Source organism: Gekko japonicus, unplaced genomic scaffold (assembly GCF_001447785.1).
Source record: "Gekko japonicus isolate JY-2015 unplaced genomic scaffold, Gekko_japonicus_V1.1 scaffold13, whole genome shotgun sequence".
NCBI classification, from domain to species: domain Eukaryota; kingdom Metazoa; phylum Chordata; class Lepidosauria; order Squamata; family Gekkonidae; genus Gekko; species Gekko japonicus.
In genome coordinates this window covers 514,466-539,913 of record NW_015172553.1, presented here as the reverse complement: position 1 = coordinate 539,913, position 25,448 = coordinate 514,466, and the positions used below count along the sequence as shown (strand labels likewise).

Below are 25,448 nucleotides of genomic sequence, written 5' to 3'. Positions count from 1 at the left end.
ACTACTCTGAACAGAGCTGACTTAATCATAAGGTTTTTTTAAACTGTGTGTTACACAGAGAGACATGATTCCCCTGTGGATAGTTTTTTTTACCCCTAGGCAGGTTGTATGTATGAAGAGAAGGCCAGGTAGGCTAATTCTTTTCCTTCCAAGCCTCCCAAAATTGCCCTCTGCTGCCTATTGTGGGACCCACTGAGGTTCCCAGGTATCCTCCCAACCCCATCCCATGGGGGGGAAAAGCAGTTTGGAAAGGACAGATTCTCAGCACTAAGCAACATCTGCCTCTCCTTCTACTGCCACGGGGGCCTAAGTACACAATACACTATTCCTGGTTCTGCCCTCAGGGACTGTCAAGCAAATGTGCATAGCAGGTTCCTGGGTGAAAGGTAAGATTCTAAGATGCATGGGGACCAGTATTCCCTCTAAGCTGAGTTAGTGTGAGCTAGCTCACAGTTTTTTAACCTCCATCTTACACATTTTTGTCTTAGCTCAGGAAGGATAGCTCTGGAGCAAACTAATCTATGCAGAAGCCAAATTGCTCACTCACAACTTTAATGCCAGTAGCTCACAAAGTAGAATTTTTGCCCACAAGACTCCACAGCTTAGAGGGAACATTGATGGGGACCCAATTCAGATGAGGACCATTGAGGGAGGGGTATGCCTTCTGCCTCATCACATAAACACAGTTCTCCTGACCTAAACCATTTGTTCCATCAGTAAACAGTGTGACTCCCCAGGCCATTTCACATTGGGCAAATGGCAAAGGGTGGGGGCCTAAGCCACCTCTCCCTGCAGTCCCAATTCAGACTGGTCCCCCAAATGCCTGGGAATCAAGTTTCACCTAGGAATTCCCAGCACAAGACTTCTTGACAGTCCTGGAGGCAGACCTACAGGAAGACTCAAAAACGTTGCATTGTGGAGTTAGACCTTCGTGAGATTTGTAGCTTGCCAGGCAGTTAAAACTGTGGAAGAAAGCATCATGGAACTTTGTATAATAATAGATAAAGCCAGCATGAGACAGTTTTGGGAAACTGATAAAGTGTGACAAAGCATCTCCTATTTCAGTATTCTGTTTTTTAATTCTGGATGGGGGAGGTGTGCTCTTTGTGTTTTTGCCCACAAGACTCTGCGATGGTGGCCTTGGTGTGCAGGCGCCTCTTCAGGGAGCAGAAACGTTGACATTTCTGTCTTTTGTTCTAGTACACGGCAGAGTTTCAGAAGCGCCTGGACGATTTTAACCTCACCTTTGAAGACATTCTGTTAAACGCAGATGGGAAGAAAGACCTACAGACCTTCAAGGAGAGTGGAGTTGACGGGATAGATTATGCAGGCTTCCAGGCAGAGGTGAGACAGAATGTCTGGGAAGACCCCTTATTGATCAGAGGTAGAAAGCTTGCCACTTTATCATTTCTTCCTTCAGTAGTTAAGCATCACGCAATCATTTTTAAGTACTGGAATTCACAGACTTCAGCTGGGAGTCTAATAAGCTGCCTGGGGCTCTGAGGCTGCAATCATACGCACAATTAGACCTGACATAGGTGCAAATGCTGGGCAGATTTAAAGGGCGCGATCAGACAACGTCTGGGAAGTGCCCCGCAGCCGTCGGCAACACATTCTGCTCTGCTGCAGAAGCGGAGTTAAAAGACACTGGGGAAAACCCAGTAGTAAACGGGTTGCGATGGGCCACAGATGGATTTTCCCATGTCTGATCGCTTCAGCGCGCTCTCATGACGTCAGGATGGTCTGATCAGGCTATCCCAACTCCCTGCCATTGTTTTCCCCCCCCTTCACAGTATGCACATTGTTGCAAACTCCATAGGGAGCCCTCAGTGCGGAGGTGCAATTCATCAATCCCTCGTTTAAGCACATGGGGGGAAAGGCACAACCTCCCCCAAATCACCCGCAGTTGCATCTGATCATGCACTGACGGACTGTGCCCGTGCAGCTTCAAAGGGAGGTGTGATCATGCAACTGCGGGTCAAATTCCTCCGGAGGAAATAGCCTCACTCTCCCCCCCCCCATTTTTTCTGGCCCGTGTGACCGTAACCTGATTGTTTCTACATGAAGCTTTTACTCTGTGCTCTCCTCCCCAGTCCCAAGGGCAGAAGTCTTAATCTGGGATTCTGCACAACACTATTTGCCCACCTTCAGAGGTTTCCCTGGCTTCGCTCCCAGTTCCCTCTGGTTTGGGTAAAGTCCTGTACTATTTCCCCCTTCTACTTGCCATTACCCCCACACACACACCCCTTCTGTGGGGTTTTTGCCTTTTTGAAAACAAAATCATCATTTGGGTTATATAGTGAGATTCCTAATACGAATAAAAAGTAAATGCAAAAAGTACTCCAGAAGTGAAGGGGGAAGAACAGATAAAATCTTCATGTAGAGTCTCAGTAGACACTGCAAATATAGCTTTGCATTTGCTGCAGCAAGAAGAAGAAGAAGAAGAGGGGGGAGGGGGATGATGATGATGAGGAGGAGGAGGAGGATGATGATGATGATGGATTTATACCCCGCCCTTCATTCGGAGTCTCAGAGCGGCTTACAAACTCTTTTTGATGATGATGATGATGATGATGATGATGATGATGATGGATTTATACCCCGCCCTTCACTCAGAGTCTCAGAGCGGCTTACAAACTCCTTTCTCTTCCCCTCCCCACAACAGACACCCTGTGAGGTGGGTGGGGCTGAGAGAGCTCTGACACAAACTGCTCTTTTTCAAGGGCAGCTGTGCCAGAGCTTGTGACTGACCCAAGGTCACATCAGCAGGTGCAAGTGGAGGAGTGGGGGAATCAAACCCAGTTCTCCCAGATTAGAGTCCGCACACTTAACCACTATACCAAACTGGCAATGAGAGCAATACAGGGAATCTACTGCCAAGTGGAAGCAGCCCACTCAGAGAAGCAAGCCAAGGGCTCAGGGCCCACTTCAAGAAGAAAACAGGAGTGTGTATCACCAACATATATTTCATTCTCCTGCTTCCAGCTGAAACCACTGACCTCAGAGATCCCAAACTGAAGAACACCCCTCCTGATCTAAATCTGAGTATTGCTGTCAACAGGCCAGGGTCTTCTCAATACTAGGAAAGACACAAAAATATTTTAATCTTTTTATTGTACAATAAATGCATATTTTTGTGACTTGTGTGCCATTCGTACATCTTTCCTCCATGTTTCTGCTTCTGTGACAGAGTCATTACATTCCTTATATGGTGGCAGGAGGATGCTACTGGTATCTGGACCAGCGTTCCCTCTAAGCTGAGGTAGTGGTAGCTAGCTCAGTTGTTTAGCCTCTGGCTCACACATTTTTGTCTTGGCTCAGGAAGGATGGCTCCACAGCAAACTAATTTATGCAGTAGGCAAAATCGCTCGCTCACAACTCTAATGCCAGTAGCTCACAAAGTAGAATTTTTGCTCACAAGACTCCACAGCTTAGAGGGAACATTGCTCTGGACTGTGCCTCCCATGGGATCAGAAGGCAGGTCTCCTCCATCAGCCAGTGCCTCTCTGGTCCTGAACGGGTTCCCTCTTCACTCCAGGAAAAATTGGACCCTTAGGAACCTGGAGTTATTTTTCCTTTGTAAAAAGAGAAGTAATTTTGGATGGAAAGTTTCATAGTAAGCCATGTAGATAACTAGCCATGTAAATAACCTACATCACTGTCATCTTGTTCAAGCATATGACTTCCATAATGTATGTCCATTTTGCCCAGTCCAAAGCATAGCAACAGAACAGATATTATGAATCGGCTCAGGGAGATTGAGATAACCACACTAACACCCCCGTTATCAAGCACTGGTTTCTCGCATTGCAGCATTGTTTCAGGTGATTAAGAAGTACCCAGTACAAGTGGTGCCCCAGCCATGAATTCACTACTTTGCATTAGACAAGTAGCTATTCTCAGCCTCTGCATCTGGGAATAATAACATTGACCATCCTTTGGGACAGTTGTAAAGACATGTATGTGAAATGGTTTGAACACTTGAAAATGATGCTCGTTTTTCTAGATACGCAACCCTGTTGTGAGGACCAGTATTGAAGGCTTGGCTTTAGACCTTGAGAGACTGAGCAAGGTTCAGGTATGTAGACAGAGGGGTCAGAGGGAAAGGGAGGCCCATATTCTTTGTCGGGTATGACTGGGAAAAGAACAGATTACCAGTGGGGAAGGTGGGACCCATTTTTTTCAAATTCCCTCCTTAGCTTTCTAGCTGATCTGTGATATTGGTCTTCCCTGCAGAGCGACAGAACTGTGGTGGACCAACTGGCTAAAGAATCACAGATGCTCCTGAATATTCAGAATACCACAGTTGATGTCATGAAAGAACTTGTGGTGAGTGTGCAGAACATTCCAGCAAAGAACTCAAGCCTGTGCACCGCCTCTGGCTTTCTTGTGCTTGCAGAGTCAAATAAGGGATCTCCTGAACCCCCAGAAAATTTCTCTAGCTTTATTTGAAACTCATTTACTTCCCTAGCAGTTACTCAGAGGTTGTGCTTGAGGAGGATATTTCCCATATTAGCTTGGTGACAACTCTAATCCCAACTCCATGGCTTTGATCAGCACTGACCCTCCGTCTAGAGATTTTAAAGCACATGAATTCCAAATCTATGTGGGGTGATAGATAATCAGAGGCTACAGATCATAACCCCACTGAGTTAGGATTAGGTAAAGCAGAGTGGATATTTCTGAGTGTCCCTGTATGGAGGGGATATTTGACTGTCTCCCCTTCCTTTTTTTTTTGCAGGAGAATCTGAAAGAAAGTGTCTACTTCTTGTCCACAATAGCACCAAACCTACAGGTATAGTTACCACATGTGTCAGAATCAGAGTCATTATTTTATTTGGCCATAGGCCTTCACAATATCAAACACTCTCAGAGAGTTTGTGTATAACATAGGATAAAAGAGGGGGGGAAGTCAACCTCTATAAAATGTATAAAAAGTTACCACATGGGGTATGCTTTGGGGATGCTACATGAACCCAAACCTATCCTCCAAGAGAAAAGCAAGACTGATCCACCCCAGTACTCCATCTCTAGTTTTTTTAAAAAAATCTATCAGTTATATTTAAATGCATGTGCCTGTTGTCCAGATATCATTATTGACCGCAGTAAGAAAAGGGTATAGTTTTTCTTTAACTAGTGATTTTAGTTCTTTGTTTATATCTATTTTGGGAATCTGAAATGCAGAACATTCCCCATTGTGGTAACATAACAGAGTCCAGTGGGTTTCAAGGAAATGTGCAGCTCCAGTTTAGACAGAGACATTGGCTTGGCTCCTGTAGCACACACAAGTAAGGATGTTTACAACAATGGGTGCTTTCACAAATGCTGAATAATGCAATGTCAATCCACTTCAGCGACCGTTTGCAAGTAGATTTTGCCATTTCACACCGTAAAATATGTTTTCAAAGTGCATTGAAAGTGTGTTATTTAGTGTGTGTGAAAGTGCCCACCGTTCCTTCTAATCCTTGCTTCAGGAGACCCCTGAAATGCTGTCATTGGGGGTTGCAAGACTCACATGGACAAAAAGGCATGCTGCCCTGGGAGCTGTGGTGAGCAGGGGGTAGTAGGCAAAATCACACTCCCCTTTCTCTTCAATCTGTTGTGCTTTTGCTGACACATGAAATTCTACTGGCCCAGGACTAGTGTCAGCTCCTCTTCACTGCAGCATCCCAGGCCATGTAGCTTTTTGTCCACTCAAGTCCACAACCTCCAGTAGCAGCATTTGGGAGGTCTTGAAGGTGGGTGGGTGCACATCTTTATGTGTGTGTTCCACAGACTCAGGTCATTACACATATTTTCAACCATAGTTATCGATGGCGTATAGCTGGTTTTACCATTGATTGCTAAGTATTTCCTTGTTTGGGGTATAGATTGTGTGGAGGGGGCTATCTTTGTATGTATCTGCTTACCTTGCACAGCTGGATATCGGGCCTACAGCTGAACTGTGGGAGAGAGGCAAATTTTTATCTGGCATTTAAAGCTCTAACTGATTTATCTGATGATTAAATAAAGTAAAACTCACAGCTCTGCAACACAATTCTAGCCTTGTCGTCTTTTTTGTGTCAGTAAGCCTAACTCCCATGCAAGTGTGTTTAGAACTGCAGCCCTCATAAGCTGATTAATGTCTGATGCATAACTATAAAGCTTGGTAATCAGTCATCTTCCACATAAATGATTTGTGCTGCCTACTGTGTACATTCCAGTTTCCTTCTTTGGTAGATGCAATATCTCTCTTTCTAGTTCTTCTCCACTGTCTTTGATGTCTAACAAACTGGGCCATGCTTCATCAGCATTGTGCATCTTATGTATTAAATTCTTATTGAAAGACTTTTGCTCTTCAGATCCTTAGTCTCCATCTGAAAGCGGGAAATGCCAGCTCCATTCCTCTCTTGTTCCCATTTAATTGGTCATTGAGGGATTTCTGAGAGCTCTTTCAGTAGATTCTTCCTTGTAGGGTTGTAGCCTTGACAGAATAAGTTAATTCCAGCCAGTGCAACTTCCAACGCAAGCAAGAACATTTTTGCAGTTACAGTATGTGCCAGCTTAGAAAATGAAAATGGAGTGGTGGTGCTGGACTATAATTATGAAGAGGTGCCGTAAAAGACAGGGAGAGATTACCTATTTCCAGTATGTTATCACACGCTGTATGCATTTTCTACACAGAATGCACATCCTAGTAGGAAATAGTATAAAACTGATACATAGCTTGCTTAGTTTGTTGCAGCAAAATTAAACAGAAACTTAAAGACTAAGCAAATTAGTGATGAGTCAGAGCTCATTTGATCAAATGCATGAAGTGCATATCCATTGGAGGTATATACACTGGGCATTTTCTTGTTCCAGACAGCAGCCACTAATGTTGAGCAGGGACAGGGGAAAGCATGTAGCCATTCCTTAGTCAGATATTTTGAGGAAAGGAGGCTGTGATAGTGTTGCTGGTGACAACCTTCTGATTGTCAGTGTATATAGTTTTGGCCTGAGACCATCCTGGTCAGCTCTCCCCCTATCACTCTTCCTTTGTGTTTTCTTGCTAGACTCAAATAAATGACATGGAGACCAAAGTTCGCTTTGTTGAGAGCACTCTCCCCATTGATGTTCACAAGATTGTGAGGAAGGTGAGTAAGACAGATGCTGCTGCCACCACAGCAGCAAAGAGACTGGGTGGCTTGGCAAGCCTCTAATGCAGAAAGAGAGAATGATGGGGTAGGGGAGGCAAAAAGAGAGAGAGAGTGATGGGATGAGGGAGGCAGAAAGGCAGAACAAGTGACAATAGACATTATGGAGAGAGACTGAAAGTAAAAGGTAGTGGTGGAAGAAAGAGAGACACAGAGAGAAGTGAAGGAAGAGGGGAGGAAGCAAAGGTGGGGGGAATGGGATGACTGTTCCCACTTGTATATTCTAATAGCCAAGTTGGCCAAATCTGAGGATCCAGTGATTGGAGCCATGAATGGGCAAGACAGATGTTTCTACAAACATGAAAAATGCTCCAGGTTTGCAGAAAAATGTGAAATCTAAAAAAACCCAATACACACATTGGATTTTTTTAAAAAACACAAAATGATCAAAGGAGGGCCTGTACCTTTAAGAAATGGCTAGCCCTCAGTAGCCATTGCTAGACAACCACAGCATTCTAGGCTTGTTTTTTGTTAGCAGAAGGCAAGGGGAGGGGGTGGCACGCTTTCCAGGGCTGTTTTTGGCCTCTGAGTGATACTCATTGGCCTGGCAGCAACCACCAGGCTACCTGCTACTACCTGATTTACATGACTTACCCAGGCCTGGCTGCTTGCTACAACTCAACAGCAGTCACCATATGAAAGCCACTGTGGTGTAGCAGTTAGAGTTTTATGCTAGGGGTCTGGGAGAACTAGATTCAAATCTCCAGTCTGCCATGGAAGTTCACTAGGTGATGAAGGGCCAGGCAAATACTTTTAGCCTATCCTACCTCACAGGTTTGTTGCGAGGACAAAAAGGAGGAGAGAAGAGTAATGTAAGCTGCTTCGGTCTCCACTGTGGAGAAAGGCAGGGTATAGATGAAGTAAATAATAAATATAGCTCAAGATAGGAGGGAGATAAAAGGTAGATTGGTGTCAGCAAGCTGCCATTATGTTTCTATGACCTCTGTGTACATATCCTTCCCCTGTTGCAACCGGCTTGTTATTCTGCTTCTATGCTGGAATGCCTAAGATAAGCTACTGGAGGGTTTGTGGAGGAGAGGATGCTGTAATGCTTGCCACTGATTATCGCTTGGGAACTGCACCTGTGTTGTGTCTGATGTTCTGCCTGGTTCTCATGGACTGGGCGCGCAACCGTTTCTTTAGCCCGCCAGCGGGAATGTTATTCATTGGATCTGTGTCTGTTTGAATTTCCTTTATTATGCTTGCCCTACCTGTGTATCCCCAGTTCTAACAAAGAACGTGTTTGAGTGTCTTTCCAACGCTTTGAAATAAATTTTGCTTTTCTTGAAAACGTGGATTTATTCTCGATGCTTGGTGATCCAACAATTGGTGAATGGCTGAAGAGAGAATGAAGCAGGGAAAGGGGAGAGGATATGGGGACTGCCAGGAGGAGGAAATAATGTGGTGAGGGGGATACAGGGGGAATGTGGTGCGACCCCCCACAAGTCCTTGAGTGCTCCCTACCATACAAGCGGACCTGGCCCAGCAGCTGGCATCAAACAACTGGGCCACAGTTTTCCTAGGCAGAGACTGCTGTCAGGGGAGACAGGTAAAGGTCATTTGGTTGTTGGGTGGGAAGGAGAGAAGGAAGCAGGAAAAAGGAAGATGCTTTGAAGGCTTTCAGGGAAGAGAAAAAGGAAATAGTGGGGGATGGGGAAATTATATGCCTCATACAAGACTTCGTAGTTTCCTGCTTGTATCTATAATATGGGGCGGGCATGTTTGGAAAGTATGAACAGTGTTAACTCACTTGCATCACGCTGGAAATATTAAATCTGAGCATGTTGTAGCAGTGAAGCTATTAATGTTTGATTTGGATACATGTAGTCATTGTCATTGTTATTAATGATGCTCTGATGTGCATTAGTTGCTTGGAATTAACAGCAACAACAAAGCCTCACCCACAAGACTTACAAATCATTTAGTGAATTAATGGTTGGATAGGGATTTTGAACCCCTTGTGATGATATGTGCATGGGTGATATTACAACCTGCTCCTTCTGTTCTAAAAGTAAAATGCTATCCAGGTTTTGGTTTTTATTGGAAATTGATAATTGCTATTACAATTTTACATGAGATCCATCCACACAACAGGGGGACCATCTTCTTTTTGGAAAACAATATGTCAAATAGTGCAAAAGCAGAAAGGCAGAGTGATTATCACCTTGGAAAGCACACGTAGCCTTTCAGTCTGCTTCCTTTTTTTTTTCTCCTCCCCAGGAGTTAGCATGCTTTGTAAGAAAAGAGGTGGGGTACGTCTCCTTGTACCTGAACTGGCTAAGGCATGTGGTAAGTACTGGTTTTTCTACTGCTGTCCAACATCTGTGGGGTACCAGTGGAGCATGATGTAGTGCAGGGAGCACTGAAGCAGCATTGACCTCTGGACAATTTCCACCCATAGGGCTTTTCATGTGCCCTAGAAGGGGCTGTATGCTTGTTAAAGGGGAAAATCAAAGACTGTCAAATGTCAAGTGGGAGAAGAGTAGGATAGTGGTGAAGTTGCAAATCTGGTGGGACTTGGGTAATTCATAAAGATGTTTGTTGGGAAAAACCTTTCCTGGGGGCCTTGGTGGATTATGGGAAGTTTATAATACAGCTAGGTCTTCCAACCCCATGTCCTTATCTCAAAGCTCCAGCACTATTCACTGAGCTGGGTTTTCAGCTCACCCAGTCTCATGAAGGGAATGCCAAATGATTAGGGTTGCCAACCTTCAGGTGTTGGCTGAAGACCCCCCCCCCCATTACAGTTGATCTCCAGGTGACAGAGATCAGTTCACCTGGAGAAAATGGCCACTTTGGGAGGTGGGCTGTATGGCATTATAGCCTGCTGAGGTCCCTCCCCTCCCCAAACCTTACCCTCTCTGGGCTCCATGCCCAGAATCTCCTGGTATTTCCCAACCTGGAGCTGGCAACCCTACAAATGATTCAGAATGATATCTCCTTGCATGCTGTCTACATACTCTGTTTAGCCAAGGTGACTTTGTGAATGTGCTGTTCTTTTTGGTTCCAGCTAACAGGGGATGTTGCTTCATGCCAGCCCCTCTCCACTGCTCTGGACAATGGCCGAGTGATCTTGTGTGATCGCATTGTGGATCCCTGGGTAAGGACTCTAAGGCACTCATCGCTTTAAGGGATGCAAATGAGCTTCCTGCAGTTCATTTGCAGTCTTTTTTCCTTTTACCCCTTATTCTATGTGTTTCCAAGCTGATCTCCCAAAACTATTTTGGTGTCAAAATATTCTTTTGTAAGGCACTGCACATCTCTCTTGTAATTATCTCAGAACCTCCAGGAGAATTCCCAGGGGCTCTAGAGACCTTTGTCATAGCCTTTTCATCTGCCTTGATATGCAAAGCAAACAAAGATCACAAGAAATGATGGTTAACCTGCCTTTACTGTCAGTAGTCTTTGCAGCTTTGCTCATGCTCTTAAACATCTCTGCCCTTTCTTCCTTCCTTCTCCTTAGAACTTGAACTTCTGTGCAGAGCAACTCCATTATGTCATTTCCCTCTCTTTTTCTTCCAAATTCAAAACTCATCGTCCTGTTGAACCACTATAAGGGAGCTCTTGGCTTAGCCATTAAGACTTCACTCACAACCAAAAGGAAGCCCAAATCTCCAGGAAATTTCCCAACCCAGAGTTGCTAGTCCTAATAAAAAAAGCAGGGGGGAACTGAAGCCTTTGGGGCCCATCTGGAGCCATCTTAGATTAGGGACCCTAGAAATCCTGATCCAGAGTGAATGTTTGTTATTTCAGTGAATATGTAACAACAAGGCAACATCAGGACAGATTCAGGCCTTAGCTTGCATATTAAAAGGGGAGTTGTGCAGAACTGTGGGAGTCAGGAATGTAGGCTGCAATCTGGCTTGTGCTGCCCTTGGCTTCAGAACAAGTCTCCACTCATCTGCTTGGGAGTGTGCTGCTGACCATGTCATTCACCTTGAGCAGGAGAGTCTTGGGTTGCTGCTCCTGTCTGACAAAGACAAAAACAGGGGCTGCATTTTTTAAAAGCCCCAAACGATTGCTGCCTTTCCCCTTGTCTCTACTGTTTTTTCCCCCTCTTTTTTTATTCTGCTTCCCTGGATCATTGCTGCCTGGTCATCAACACACTTTGTCATTGTGAATTCCATAGTTTAGTGATGCGCTGGGTAAAGAAATATCTTATTTTAACTCTCCCGACTCTGCCAACTTCATCAGGTGATCCCAAATTCTAGTATTTGTTGGTCTGCTTTGATTTGCATCCCACCTTTACAGTGAGGATTAAGGGCAGCTAACAGCTGATATGAATTGTATACATGAGTCCCTAAGGACTGACAGCAGAAAAACTGGCAACCTAACCAAGGAAGAGAGGAGAAATAGGTATTAAAGTATATGTGGGGGAGAGAGACAATAACTGAATTTGAAAATATGGAAAATTACAACAAAACCCCATCCAGAAAACAGTTCTTCTATGCATGGAAGGGGAAACAAGAGAAAAGAGGAAGAGAAATGTTGCCTTCTCTCCACACCATTTATCTCATTATAAAGGCCCATTCTCTATATTCCTTTAAAAGAAACAGGACCAATTATTTGGGCTATACAGATAGGAGCCAGCTTGATTCCTAATGGATGGAGACATCAAGAGTAAATGGCTGGTAGTTCCCACCATGGTGGTGGCCCCTTTACTTTGTCCAGTGTAATAGAATTTCTGTGATTCATTCCAGCATAGGAAAATAAGACAGCAATCGTAAGAAAGTCCTACTTAGGTCTGTTCAGAGGGGCTTACTCCCAGAAGAGTGTTCCTCAGATTGCACTGTGTGTGAAATGCTGTACTTGGGAATAATTGTGAGGACAAAAACTACCTTCTTACTGACTCTGGGTTGCTCATCCCTCACTGAAATCCCTATGAAAGTATGCCTGCTGCAGGTGTTGGTGTGCTTTCAGGACCTTCGTGATATAGAAGCCCTCCTGTACATACACATCTTTTGCCTGTCATTGACAGTAGTAATTTTATAAACTCCTCCTGAGGGAAGAAACCCCTTATCAGAGTGGATCTGTCTCTCTCTCTCTGTTTTAAATTCCAGAATGCCTTCTGGTTCAGCCTGGGTTGCTGCACTTTCTTCCTCATCCCCAGCATCATCTTTGCCATCAAGACCACCAAGCATTTGCGTCCCATCAGGCACCGATTGATGTAAGTGGCGGCCAGAGATGTGTACCGAGCTTTGAAGGCAGCTGTATATATCCAGAGGCAAAACACACTTGTCCATTGCCAACTGTGAATGGTTCACATGATAGCTAAATGAAGCTTCCATGTTCAGACATAGTTTATTTCTAATCAGTAGTTATTGGGGGGAGTGGAGGGGAAGGTGGACACCTGGAGAAAGATGTTGCCTTTACAATCAGATTGTGGAATTTCTGGAACCATCTGCCTAGCAGAAGCAGAGTGCTAGACTAGATGGACCCTTGATCTGACCCAGCAAGGCTCTCCTTCTGGTGTCTTGTTAAACAAATGCCAGATTCTTTGAAGGCTGATAAAAAGCCATTTCCACTCAGGTCATTTGCTCTGGTTCAATGCTGCTGGGCAGTAACAGATTCCAAAATCCTATTATGCAAGGGAAATACACCTCTTCAGTGGTGGAACCCATTGTCTTGAGATGTTGTGACTTCTTATATGAAGCTTTCTAGAATTAGCCTATTGATCCGTGTAACGCAGTGCCTCTACTCTATCAGTAGTGCTCCAAGGCAGGGGTCATTTCATAGAAAAAGAGCTAGGGGAACTCATTAGCATATGGGAGAGACGGGGAGGAAGCAACTTACCCTCCCTCTTCTCCTGCCTCCTCCTGGCTGAATGAGGGCTGGAAGCAGGGCGGCCGGAAGCAGGGGGCGGGGCTTCATCATGTGCCCTCCCCCCCTGCACCTCACCCGGGGGAACTGCGTTCCCCCGCGTTCCCCCCCCCAAAAAAATGACCTCTGCTCCAAGGTCTCATGCAAGGGACTTTTCCAGTCCTATTGCATGAGATCCTTCTTAGCTGTAAATGCTCAGGATTGAAGCTAGGGTGCAATGCATGTATGTGTACTCTATTTCCTAGGTATGCTTCCTACTTTGTCCACTCCTTACTGCTTTTTTCCTGTGTTGTCTGTAGTTCTACAGGATCAGAGGAGACTTATCCCTTCCACATTCCACGTGTCACATCTCTGAAGCTTTAGGAATTCTCTGCACCAGGATCTCCAGGTAAGAGCATGTGTGTTCTTTCTGCTGTCCATGCTATTCTTCTTTCTGCCAGCGGATTGCCAAGCCAACAAGTTGCTTTGTGGGGGTGTAGTGAATCAGGCAACTGAGTTCTGTCACTCATGTGGAAATGCAGCGGTTTTTGTCAACTTTCTAGCATTGTGACTGCAGAAATTGCTCTGACTAACATTGAGAGAAACATAATAATCAGCTACCACTACTTCAAATGGGCATTTAATAGTTAATACCTTTCTTGCTGCCATCTAGGCATTTGGAAGTGTCTCAGTTTCTCATATAAAGGTAAAGTGCCTGTTTACCTGTACTGGCATATAGCATAACAGAATATCTGTACCTAGGTGCACAGAATTCACATCCAGAAGAAAGTTAGCATGATAAATAAATAGGTTTATTATTAGGAGATCAGATCACTTGGAATTCAAAACGTAAAAGACGAGATATTTCTTAAAAGCTCTCTGTGCTGTAGTAGGAGCATACATAATCTAATGGAGTCCATTGGCCGTATCCCAGGGTTTAGAAGTTAAATACCAGGTTCCACATTTCAAGCATGCATGCTCAGAAGTTGAAGAAAAGGGGTACAAATGTATATCCTGTCAGTTATGCTCCCTCTAAGCTATGGAGTGTTGTGAGCAAAAATTCTTATTTGCAAGCTACTGGCATTAAAGTTGTGAGTGAGTGATTTGGCTCCTGCATAAATTAGTTTGCTCCAGAGCTATTCTTCCTGAGCTAAGACAAAAAATCTGTGTGCCGGAGGCTAAAAAACTGAGAGCTAGCTCACACTAACTCAGTTTAGAGGGAACACTGGACTGGAGTCATGCTCTGTCAAGGAAAAGCTTTGGGCTAAGGGGATAAGGGAGACTACCACTCTTTGATAGTGGAACAATCAATATCTTACACATCACAGAAGTTCAAGAGGTCTAGCTTCTGAAAAGCCAATCAGGAAAGCATATTCTAAAATACTTCCATTCCCTGCACAAGCAAAGGCCAGCTTGAATTTATCATTTGCACCTCTTTGGAGAGTTTCTTCCAGCATTCTTGTATGTACATAAGGCAGATGGAGAAACAGATGGAACAGGAGGGTTTTGCTGTCTGAGTGACAAAAAAAGACTGGCTGCTTTGCTGGCTGTCTCCCAGGATGGAGCTTGAGCCTGCAAAATGGCAGCAGCCATGTCTAGCAAACCTGGAATCACCTCAGAGGCAAACTACACAATACGTGCTCCATGTGCACAGATAGGCCATGTGGAGCAGCAAAATTGACAAAATGTCCTCCCCCCAGCAAGGTTTTCATGCAAAGAAACTGCTTTGGGGGGGAGGCAGGAGCCCTTCATGTGTGCTGTTCTGAGTTCATTTTGGCATTTTTTTTTTTTAAAAAAGAAGCAGTCCCCCACACTTGCTGTGTAGCTGCAGGAAACACGGGCAAACTAGTGTAAATAAGTGAAGAAACATATTGTGTAGTTTGCCTATCAGCTACACCTTACTAGTTAGAGGGCCCCACATTCATCCACAGTTCTGGGTGTGTTCCACACAGAGACAGGTTTGTGTAGTTTCTCTGTCGGTGCTGCAGCTACTAACAGCAACGGTGACAGGGCTTCCACACAGTCACATTATATTAATAGCATTATATTGATATACAATTATACCAAAATATGTATCGAGTTCTCTGAAGTCCCAGTTTTCATTTTTAAAAAAGTAACCCTAGCCCATTTCCATTGCAGAGATATGCTCCCCCCCTGTATATCTCTGCCAAGAAAGGGGCTTGAGTTTACTTTTTTAAAAAAATGAAAACTGAGAATTCAGATTACCTGATGCATATTTTGGTATAACAGTATATCAATATAATGCTATTAAATCACCAATTAGAAGAAGAAGAAGAAAACCCTCTGCAGTTGGGAGAGGACCATGGTGAAAATTGCTTTTGTGTGGGCAGGACCTGCTGGCACTGGCAGCCATCTGGGCTTTGGTTTAGAGCAAAGATTGGAGAAAAGCCAGGGGAAACACGGGAAGTGCACAAATGCACCACGATGCTGTGGGGCGTCATGGGGGGAAAACCCACTTCCCAGCAGCATTGAACTTGGGGCAAATAACCTGTGTGGAAATAGCCCTACTTTAGATGATACAGTCTGTCTTTCCCTTTAGCCTCATTCCAACATCTAATCATGCTTTTCAGTTGCAGGAATCATACAGGAAAGAACCCAGAATCCATTCCAAGATGCAGACTCTTCATGCCCATCAGACATGCCACTCACGCAAGAAGGCCTTTGCCAGTCAAAAAGCTCCATGGGGCGGATAGAGGCCACTTGTCAAAGAGACATCCCATGCAAAACTTTTTATGCCATCACTGATACTCACCTCACCAGAAGTTTTCCTTTTCTTCCAAGAAAGCCTGCAACAGAATTGCAGGGGCGTTCCTGTTTTTTTGAAACAGGGCAGCTTTCCGTTCCGTTCCTGAAGTTCCTTTGTAATAAAACATGGAGTTGGGATGGTCTTTTTATGGGGAAGAGTCCCATAGCTAGACATGGGAACCCACTTTCCCAGGAACCTGATTGGTCCAAAATGTAAAGTTTCACTGTCTGGTTTAAAATTGACTGTTGTCAAATTTTGGTGGGGGTGGGGAATGGGGAAAATACCTTGATTAGGGTATTGTGAGCCAAATCTGCATGGGCACAAAGAACCTGGGTGAAACAACATGATTAACATACTTTAATTAGGTTCAAGTGAGCCACATCTACATTTGACACAAAGGTTTGGGTGAGTCAAGATAGCGCCTGAAACAGGATGGAACTTAAATTAATAACTTGAATACCCTTTTTGATTGAGTAAAAAAGAGAAAAAGAGGAACCTGGCGTTGTTTGATGAAATAGCCATTTCCATGGGCTGGGCAGACAAGCCAGGATGTTCCAGTGTTGCAAAGTCTTTTGTTATTGAGAATGAAGTTTTATTGTTACTGAGAACCCCGAGCTGGGGTAGATTGCACTTAATCAGTTTGTGATGTCAGCAACCCCTTCCTCTCCTGTTCTTGGGAATTTCCAGTGTCATGGCAGAATCCAGGTGCTTTTATGTGACTCCCTAGTTTCAGGTCCCCTTGGCACTTAGTTGTTTTAATAAGTACCCCTTTTTACAGCCTAAGTCCAAAATAAGATGAGGACCCCACTAACCAAGGGGATCTCAGTTGAAGGAAGGGGTGGGGTTCTCACAAATGTGTAAAAGGAGGGGGTGCTCCAAACTAGCACCTGGCAAGAACTGTGAGTGCATTTGCTTGGAGTGGTTGCTGGAGCTGATTTTGGCCAAAGCTGAGGGAAGTTCAACAAGATACAACTGGTAACAGCTTCAGATGATCCCACTAACTTCTGAACTTGCAGCAGTCAACTTACTATGACCAACTTCTCAACCTGGAGAGCTGTACCTCCCCCAGCCAAGTGAGAGGCTTTCCCTCCTCCCGGCAGTAATGTCCTAATGGTTTGGAGCAGCTTGGCCAGAGAAAGTGCAATGCTATGGAAGAGAGTGCAGGAGATGCATCATTTCCAAGGCCTCTGATCAACTCTCTCGTTTCAAGCTGGGAGTAGCACCCGTGGTGCCAGGAGTTCAGTCAAATGGCAGTAGAAGGAGCCTTTGTACAGTGACACAGAGACATGTTGGGCATCCATTCATTTTGGACAAAGAGGGATGGACCACTTCTCATCTGACTTTGGCTGAGCCAGGAGCTGGAAAAATTAGGATAGAGGCAAGATGTGGCACACTAACTGGCTTTCCCTGCACTATGGGGATCCTGTACTAATCCACTTCTCTGCAAAGTATGCCTGCTGTAAGCAGTGCAGACATTCCGCCAGTTTAGCATTCAGTACAGTAATCACAAAGGATGGTCTGCTTATGAGATTGGTGTGCTTCTTTTGCCATGTTGGATACTGTCTGTGTAGGAAGTCCTTTGTCTGTGAAGTAGACCTAGGGGGCCATTCTATACATTTTGTGACAGTAAGCCTGGGTTCACCATCAGATGTGTACAACATGGAGAGAGACAGTATTATGTTATGGTTAGGGTACTGAACTAGGAAAGGGGAGACCCTGATTTAGGCCCGTAGCTATGGTGGGGCACTTTGGGGCTCTGCCCCCTCAAATGTGAGGCACGCCCCACAACAGCTGCTGCCCCTCTTCCCCCTCCCCTCCTGTGACATTAAAAGGGCCCTTCGGCTAATCGGCAGAGCACGTGGTCCACCAATCAACTGGAGGGCCCTTTAAATCTTGCAGCCGCCCCAATTCCTCCCTTCCTCCAAGATTTAAAGGGCCCTCTAACTGATCAGCAGGAGATGAGGGAGAGGGGCGGCTGTGGGCTGCATGCCTTCCCTGAACTCCAAGCAGTGATTTCGCCACTTGAAGTTCAGCCATGAGCAACCCCTGCTTAAAAAACACCATTTAAAGGGAACCCTTTAAATCACCACTTGGAGTTCAGGGAAAGTGTGCAGCTCCCCCCCACCCCCGCTGTCCCACAAAATTTCCCCATGCCCCACCAGCACAAAATTTCTGGCTACAGGGCTGCCCTGATTCAAATTCCTCCTGTCATGAAGCTCATTGGGTGACTTTATTTAGCTAGACCCTCTTTCAGCCCAACCTACTTCATAGGTCATTTGTGAGGATAAAATGGAAAGATGGGACAAAAAATGTAATCAAGGTGCTTGTATAATGCATGTTGTTTCAAGATGGTGTGTCTCTTCTGCATGTTATATTTTTAGGTGAGATGAAATGTACGAAGCAGTTCTAGTACACATCAGTTTTGCACATGCATTTGGGGCTTATTTTCTTTCTGGGTGGTTCTCCATAATATGTGGGGAGAGGTTGATGAACAAAGGGATATGCAATCCCTATTTTTAGCAATTTTCAGTGGTGCTATAAATGGAGACGTGGGGGCTGTGGCTCAGTTTAGAGCATCTGCTTTGCATGTAGAAGGTACTAGGTTCAGTTCCCGGCATCTCTGTTCAAAAGGATCCCGGGGAAAGATCTTTCTGTGCCTGAGGCCCTGGAACATCACTGCGAGTAAGAGCAGACAGTACGGAACTAGGTAGGCCAGTGTCATAAAGATTCCTTTACTGCCAATGGATGTTTGTGGCCAAATGGTGAGGAGCACTATACAGAGAGAAAATCTCCCTCCCCCATGCCAGTGTGAACTTCTTACATATTGTGAGCCCTTCAGGGACAGTGATCCTGCCTTTCTTTTGTATGAATAATTACTATCAATTTGCCCTCAACCTTTTGGAAAGTGTTGCCAATAAACAAATACAGGCACTCTGAATAAAAGATGTGGCTATTGTTAGCTCTTCCTTTTGCTGCTGAAGGGGTCTGCTTGCTGAAGGACATGAGGCAACCAGGGGCTGAAGCATTGTTCCTGAAGAATGTCCCATGGATTCAGTGGTGCAGTGGCCTCGTTCCCACAAATGAAAGTGCTTAGTTTTGAGGGTTTATTAAGAACATAACAGAAGCCAATGTTGGATCAGGCCAATGGCCCATCTAGTCCAACACTCTGTCACACAGTGGCCAAAAATACCAGGTGCCATCAGGAGGTCCAGCAGTTGGGCCAGGACACTAGAAGCCCTCCCACTGTTGCCCCCCCCCAAGTACCAAGAATACAGTGCATGACATGCCCCAGCCCAAGAGTTCCTATCTATACCTTGTGGCTAATCACCACTGATGGACTTTTGCTCCATATACTTATCTAATTCCCTCTTGAAACTGTCCATGCTTGTAGCCATCACCACCTCCTGTGGCAGTGAATTCCATGTGTTACTCACTCTTTGGGTGAAGAAGTACTTCCTTTTATCTGTTCTAACCCGACTGCTCAGCAATTTTGTTGAGTGCCCACAAGTTCTTGTATTGTGTGAAAGGGAAAAAAATACTTCTTTCTCTACCTGCTCTATCCCATGCATCATCTTATAAACCTCAATCATGTCACCCCTCAACCATCATTTTTCCAAGCTAAAGAGCCCCAAGCGCTTTAACCTTTCTTCATAGGGAAAGTGTTCCAACCATTTTATCATTCTGGTTGCCCTTTTCTGCACTTTTCCCAATGCTATAATATCCTTTTTGAGGTATGGTGACCAGAACTGTACACAGTACTCCAAATGAGGCTGCAGCATTGATTTATACAGGGGCATTATGATACTGACTGATTTGTTTTCAATCCTTTCCTAATCAATTCCCTTCCTAATAATCCCCAGCATAGCGTTGGCCTCTTTTATTGCAGTTGCACACTGTGTCAACATTTTCATTGAGTTATATACTACGACTCCAAGATCTCTCTCTTGGTCAGTCTCTGCCAGTTCGGACCCCATCAATGTGTATTTATATTTAGGATTTTTGGCTCCAATGTGCATCACTTTGCACCTGGCCACACTGAACCCCATTTGCCACATTGATGCTCACTTGCCCATCCTCGACAGATCCATTTGGAGTGCCTCACAATCCTCCCTGGTTTTCACCGCCCTGAACAACTTCGTGTCATCTGCAAATTTAGCCACTTCACTGCTTACTCCCAACTCCAAATCATTAATGAACAAGTTAAAAAGCATTGGACCGAGTACGGATCCCTGTGGTACCCCATTGCTTACCGCCCTCCACTGAGAAAATTTTAGGCTTTTCTCTCAGGTAGGTTTGCTAGATATCATACAGGGAGTCTGTTTCTCCTTTTGACAAGTGCATTTTCTCCTTCTGTTGCATCACTATCAGGGGGCGGGGGGAAAGCTAAAGATCCAAACAATGTTCTTTTAATTTGGGGATCAATGTGGACCACCCAAGAGTCTCTGGGCATTGACAAGTGACTAGTCTTGCCCACTTCTGGCCCTGGTTTATCTGCGTGAACGAGGATTGCCGAAGTGCAGAACTTCTGTTTTCTTTCTGATGAGTGGGATAGGGATTTAAATATAAATTGGGTTTTGCCTTGAGCTTCTGATTATTTACTTTATTTGTGCTCCAGATAACAGCATTTTAAAAAATAGGGAAGAAAGAAATAAGAAGAAATAAGAAGAAATAAATAAAATTAACACTAATCCCGCATGCTTAGGAAATGGCAGCCCAGAGGGGAAAGCCCTTTTTATCACCTCCGAACAGCCTGCCAGGATTCTGCTCAATTGGGCACTTTGAACAAATGGGATATTTTTACTCTTATTATTTTTATGCATAGCAAGGGCAATTGCAATCATTATTCATCCTCCGTGGCTAAATAGGTCACTATTCCTCCCATCCTATCTCTCAGCTCTGATTTTCAATGGTATCTCTGCTTATGAGCTGTCCACCTGACAGCTGAATCCTAAAAACCCCAATGCCGGTGCGTTGCCAATGCCAGCCTGATGTCTATGCATCTTCTGGCTACGCTGGTGTGGCTTCGGCATCATCATGAGCCCTTTGGAGATGAAGTTAAGGTTAGCAGTGCAAACCTAAGCAGAGTTACACTATTGTAACCTAATTGACTTGAAAGGACTCAGTAGGGTGTGACTTGTGCTTAGGAATGCCCTTTTCACTACCAAAAAGATGTTGCCCTCTCGCCCTTGCTGCCCTCTATGCCTGGAACCGGCTCTCCAGACAAGCCTGCGACCTCTCTGATCCATTCAAGCTGACGTCCCTTTGTCCCCATCCCCAACTAAACTCACCCCTAGGAATGTATATGTGCATTTACTTATTTTGCCTTTGCCTCGCCCATTCTTAGTGATTTGTAAGTTCCTCAGGGCAGAGACATAATTTATTTCAATTTACGCTGCTGTGTGAATTTACCAATAATATCAGTCATTCCCATTTTATACACAGAAAACCTGAGGTTGAGATAGCAGTTTGTCCCAGGCCATCCAATGTGCTAAGCAGCACGTTTGAAGCCATGGTCCATCCATTAGTTTTGGATCTTCCTCCTAGAATATGGAACATCCAGCCAAACCAACAGGACTCAGTTTGAACCCTTGGTTACACCTCCTGCTTAAGAGAATCTAAGAAAATAAATTTTGCATTAGGTAGCAGAGGATACAATATTGTGGTTGTCCCCCTCCCCCGCATATCAATATCTTTGCAAAATGTGGTCTTTAGGAAATATTGCATATTTATGAAATGTCTGCATTTGGACAATGAGGTGTGAAATGGGAGAAAGTACAAGTATCTATCTTGTGGATAAAAACTGGGGCCTTTACATCTGATGTCATAATTGGGGCGCTCCTGGGCTGGGCTGCCAACTGAGCCCTCAGGGCAGTGTGCATTACTCATTTCCCTTCTGTGACCCAGCTGTTGTTGTTTTTTTCCACACTTGGATAGTAAATGAACAGAACAAGGTTACTGACAAATCCAGATGAGTATAGTTTAGAGCAGACTTCTTGACTTGTGGGAATGTTTCCACATTGGCTTAGTATGCCCAGGAATCTGTCTGCTTGCCTTGGAATCCTGTTACGTTGCCAGTGACGGCCCCAGGTTTTTTTGCCCACTAGGCGAGGAAACATTCTGGTGCTCCCCCCATGCAGGGCGAGATGGGGGCGGATGCCGGAGCCACAGTGGGTGGGCTGAGGGGGCGAGCTGCAAATGCATGCAGGGGGGCAGGATCCCTCAAGGGGAGGGGACCTGTGCCAGGCTGCAAAAGGAGCTCCAAAGAGACCACAGGGGTGGGGCGGCAGAGGGTGAGCGGCACTTTCCCATCATCCCGGGCTGTTCCCCGCACCTGTCCCCCCCCGCCTCCTTCTCTTTCTGTATAGGGGGCTGCAAAGAGGGGAGTCTCTTGTCGGGGATGGAGCAAGAAGCCGGCAAGGGAGGCTTCCTGCGCAGGGCAAGGAGGGAACGAGGCTGGCCAGAATGGTGCCCTTGTCGAGCTGTCGCTCTAGGCGATGGTCTAAAATTTAACAATAACGGGCCGGCCCTGTACGTTGCACAAGATTCTGGGATATATTCTAGAACAGACATTCAGAGCGCTGTTCTGTTGCATGAATGCTTTTCACTGGAATTTGTTTGCTTCTTACCCAAATTGGCTACAGATAACCACATTCAGAATCAGGTGGGAGCATGAGGGGAGATCTTTCTCCATGTAGGCAGTTTTTCCCCTTCAAGAATGGCCCCTTCTGAGCTGCCCTGGGGAAATAAAGGTACGAATCAGGGGTTGTTTCATAGAAAAAGAGCTAGGGGAACTCATTAGCATAACTCATTAGCATATGCCACACCCCCTGACATCACTGGGAGTGTGTCATAAGGCCACACACCCCGCCCCCAACGGTCCCGGCCTGGGGCTTCCTAATGTGCCCCCCCCCCCGTACCTCACCCGGGGGAACTGCGATCCCCTGCGATCCCCCCCCCCCGAAATGACCTCTGGTACAAATACTGTCTCTCTGTCCATGTCCACCCCTCCTCCAATATCTTTTCTTTGATGCAGTGTCCAAAAGAAGAGATGGGTGGATATCTCTCAGTATTCTGGAAATTCATGGTTCTCTGCATTCACTTTGATAATTCCAGGATCCTCCTCATTATATAGAGTTTTAAATCCCCCTTATGCATTACTGAAGCCACAGGTACCTGCAAAATAGCGATCTTAATTTGATTATATGTGTGATTGCATCAATATTCTATTCATATGATGTTTTGCTAAAGTACATGTGTATTCCTGCCCATTGACAAAACACACGCACACACATTTTAGAGGGCTTTTTAAAAAATGTGCATCAGAAATGCAGAGGTGGGGAAAAATATGAATGGGAAGGGGGGAAAAGAAAACAATGCAATAAGAATACTTTCCTTTGAGTAAACCCCACTGAATAGAACTGAGTAGGGATGCTGAGTTAATAGGTTTAAGATTGCTCCCTGAATGTTCTTGCAATCCTCTGTCTGCAGAGCATTCTGTGCAAAGTTTGGAAATAAAACATAAATAAATAAAACATAAAACAACAAAGGATTCTATCAATTGCAACCTGGAAGCCAAGTCAGTAATCTGGAATTCCAAATTCCAAGGAATATTTGCATAAGAGAATCTCAGAACTGTCCCTCGCAGCTCAGAAGGGGCAATTTTAACTTTTAAAAAGTGGTCCAGAGAGAAGAACATACGTATTACTTTATGATTCAGATGAACCCTCAGCTGCTGCAGGAAACTGCAAACAAATACACTGCTGGGAGAGCATTAATGTGACTGAACATCACTGATAATTTGACCCTCAGTTCACATGGGGCACAGGAAAGGCTACTGGATCCAGTTCAAAATACACCTCATCAGTTCCTTTGTGTACAATGGCAAGTTATGCACTTCATGGTGTCTTCAGTGTATGTATGTGCATTTGTCTACAGTAGAGACTAGATGGATTTAACTCTGAGAGAGTAGGGGAGGGAACTGAACCCTGGAACATGGTGGCAATGCTTGCAACTCGGGCTGCATCTAAACTGGAAGGATTTTCTGTTTCCTGATCACTCCTGCAAATACAGAGGCATTTGCACTGGCAACTGAGTGACCACATGAGAGCTTTGTATGCACTTAAGTCAGTCAGCAGCTGTTTTCCTAGATTTTTTTAAAAAAGTAAACATCTAGCTCTTTCCATTGTGGAGATATTACAGGAAAGTCTCTGAAGTTTTTTTTGAGGAAGCCCTACTTCAAATTCTACCCAGTTCTTGGATATTGAATTCCAAACTGGAGAGGACTTTGAGATTAGCACACAAGCTGCGTCACTTTAAAGTTTTGACCAACAATAAATGAGTAATGCAGAAAGCCACTGACAGTGATACGTATGCTGCAGCTGAAAGAACTTCAGCAGACAAGGAAAACAAAAATTAGACTCCATACAGTGTAATCTGCAGTTTTACTACTGAACAGATATTGATGCCTGAAACAATACAAATGCAGGTGTCGTGAAGGGAAAAGCAGTAGGACAAAGGAGCTTCTCCACCGCTCTGCCTCAGACCCCTCGGCCTGCTCTAGCAGACTGAAAGCTTCTCTCTTTAAATGTTGGATGTTTTCACCTTTTAACATCTGTTGCATTTTCTTAAAAAGGTGAAATTTGCCTTGAAATAAATGAACTGAGTGTTCATAGATCTCAGAGCTAGGAAGGAAACCATATAGTGAAATAGCAACACATGATACATCAAACATAAGATCTTTACATAGGTGTTGAAAAAGAGCTATATACAGAGAGCCTTTTTACTGGTTGCTCAGACTTTTTACTATCCAAGGCTTATGAGATGATCAGTCAAATCCATGCGACGGTCACCTCGAGGCTAGACTACTGTGACGTTCTCTACATGGGGCTGCCTTTGTCGCTAATCCAGAAGCTACAGCTGGTGCAGAATGCTGCGGCCAGGTTGTTGTTGGGTGTCCCGAGTTGGGAGCACATCCGACCTGTGCTGAAAGCATTGGCTGCCAATAGCATACCGGATTCGCTTCAAAGTGCTGGTGCTTACCTTTAAAGCCCTACATGGCCAGGGTCCGACTTACCTGAGGGACTGCATTTCCCCATATATTCCCCAAAGAGCACTTTGGTCGGGGTCACAACACCGGCTGGTGACTCCGGGCCCTAAGGAGGCCAAGCTTGCGGCAACAAGGGCCAGGTCTTTCTCAGTGGCGGCTCCTACCTGGTGGAATGAGCTACCAGAAGAGATCAGGGCCCTGCGGGACCTTGTACAGTTCCGCAGGGCCTGCAAGACGGAGCTCTTCCGCCAGGCTTATGAGTAGGAGCCGCCACGGCCACTTGTACCACCGCCCTTTTACAGAGAGAGACCGTTAGGGTGGTTGGGTAACATCTTTTCAGCACCCGGCCTTCCCCCCTGCTACGCAACAAGTGAGGAGTTTATATGTGCATCCATTGTATTGATTTTAATATGTTTTAATTTTGTAAATTGTATTATATATTTTGTATGTTGATTGCACTCAGTGCCTTATGTGAGCTGCCCTGAACCCGTTCGCGGGGAGGGCAGGGTATAAATACAATACAATAAAATAAAAAATAAAATAACATTTTCTTCAGTTGTTCCTATTGGACTTTCTCATTATGTGGGGGCTGGAAGGGGTCCTGAAGAGAGGACCTGTGTCTTGTAGAAGGTCTGCCAGCAAGAGGTCCACCACTGTCGGT

General features: G+C 45.0%; 1 protein-coding gene across 1 annotated transcript in view; it reads left to right on the top strand.

The window, feature by feature from the left end:
• PROM2 (prominin 2) overlaps positions 1 to 15,829 on the top strand; it is a 67,275-nt gene extending 51,446 nt beyond the window's left edge. The window contains exons 15-24 of the mRNA XM_015421099.1: positions 1,201 to 1,344; positions 4,007 to 4,078; positions 4,237 to 4,329; positions 4,742 to 4,795; positions 7,035 to 7,115; positions 9,396 to 9,464; positions 10,186 to 10,275; positions 12,236 to 12,342; positions 13,295 to 13,383; positions 15,566 to 15,829. Coding sequence (XP_015276585.1) covers positions 1,201 to 1,344; positions 4,007 to 4,078; positions 4,237 to 4,329; positions 4,742 to 4,795; positions 7,035 to 7,115; positions 9,396 to 9,464; positions 10,186 to 10,275; positions 12,236 to 12,342; positions 13,295 to 13,358 — 774 coding nt within the window. The 3' untranslated portion in view covers positions 13,359 to 13,383; positions 15,566 to 15,829. The remainder of the gene's footprint in view (positions 1 to 1,200; positions 1,345 to 4,006; positions 4,079 to 4,236; positions 4,330 to 4,741; positions 4,796 to 7,034; positions 7,116 to 9,395; positions 9,465 to 10,185; positions 10,276 to 12,235; positions 12,343 to 13,294; positions 13,384 to 15,565) is intronic.
• Positions 15,830 to 25,448: the final 9,619 nt, after the last annotated feature.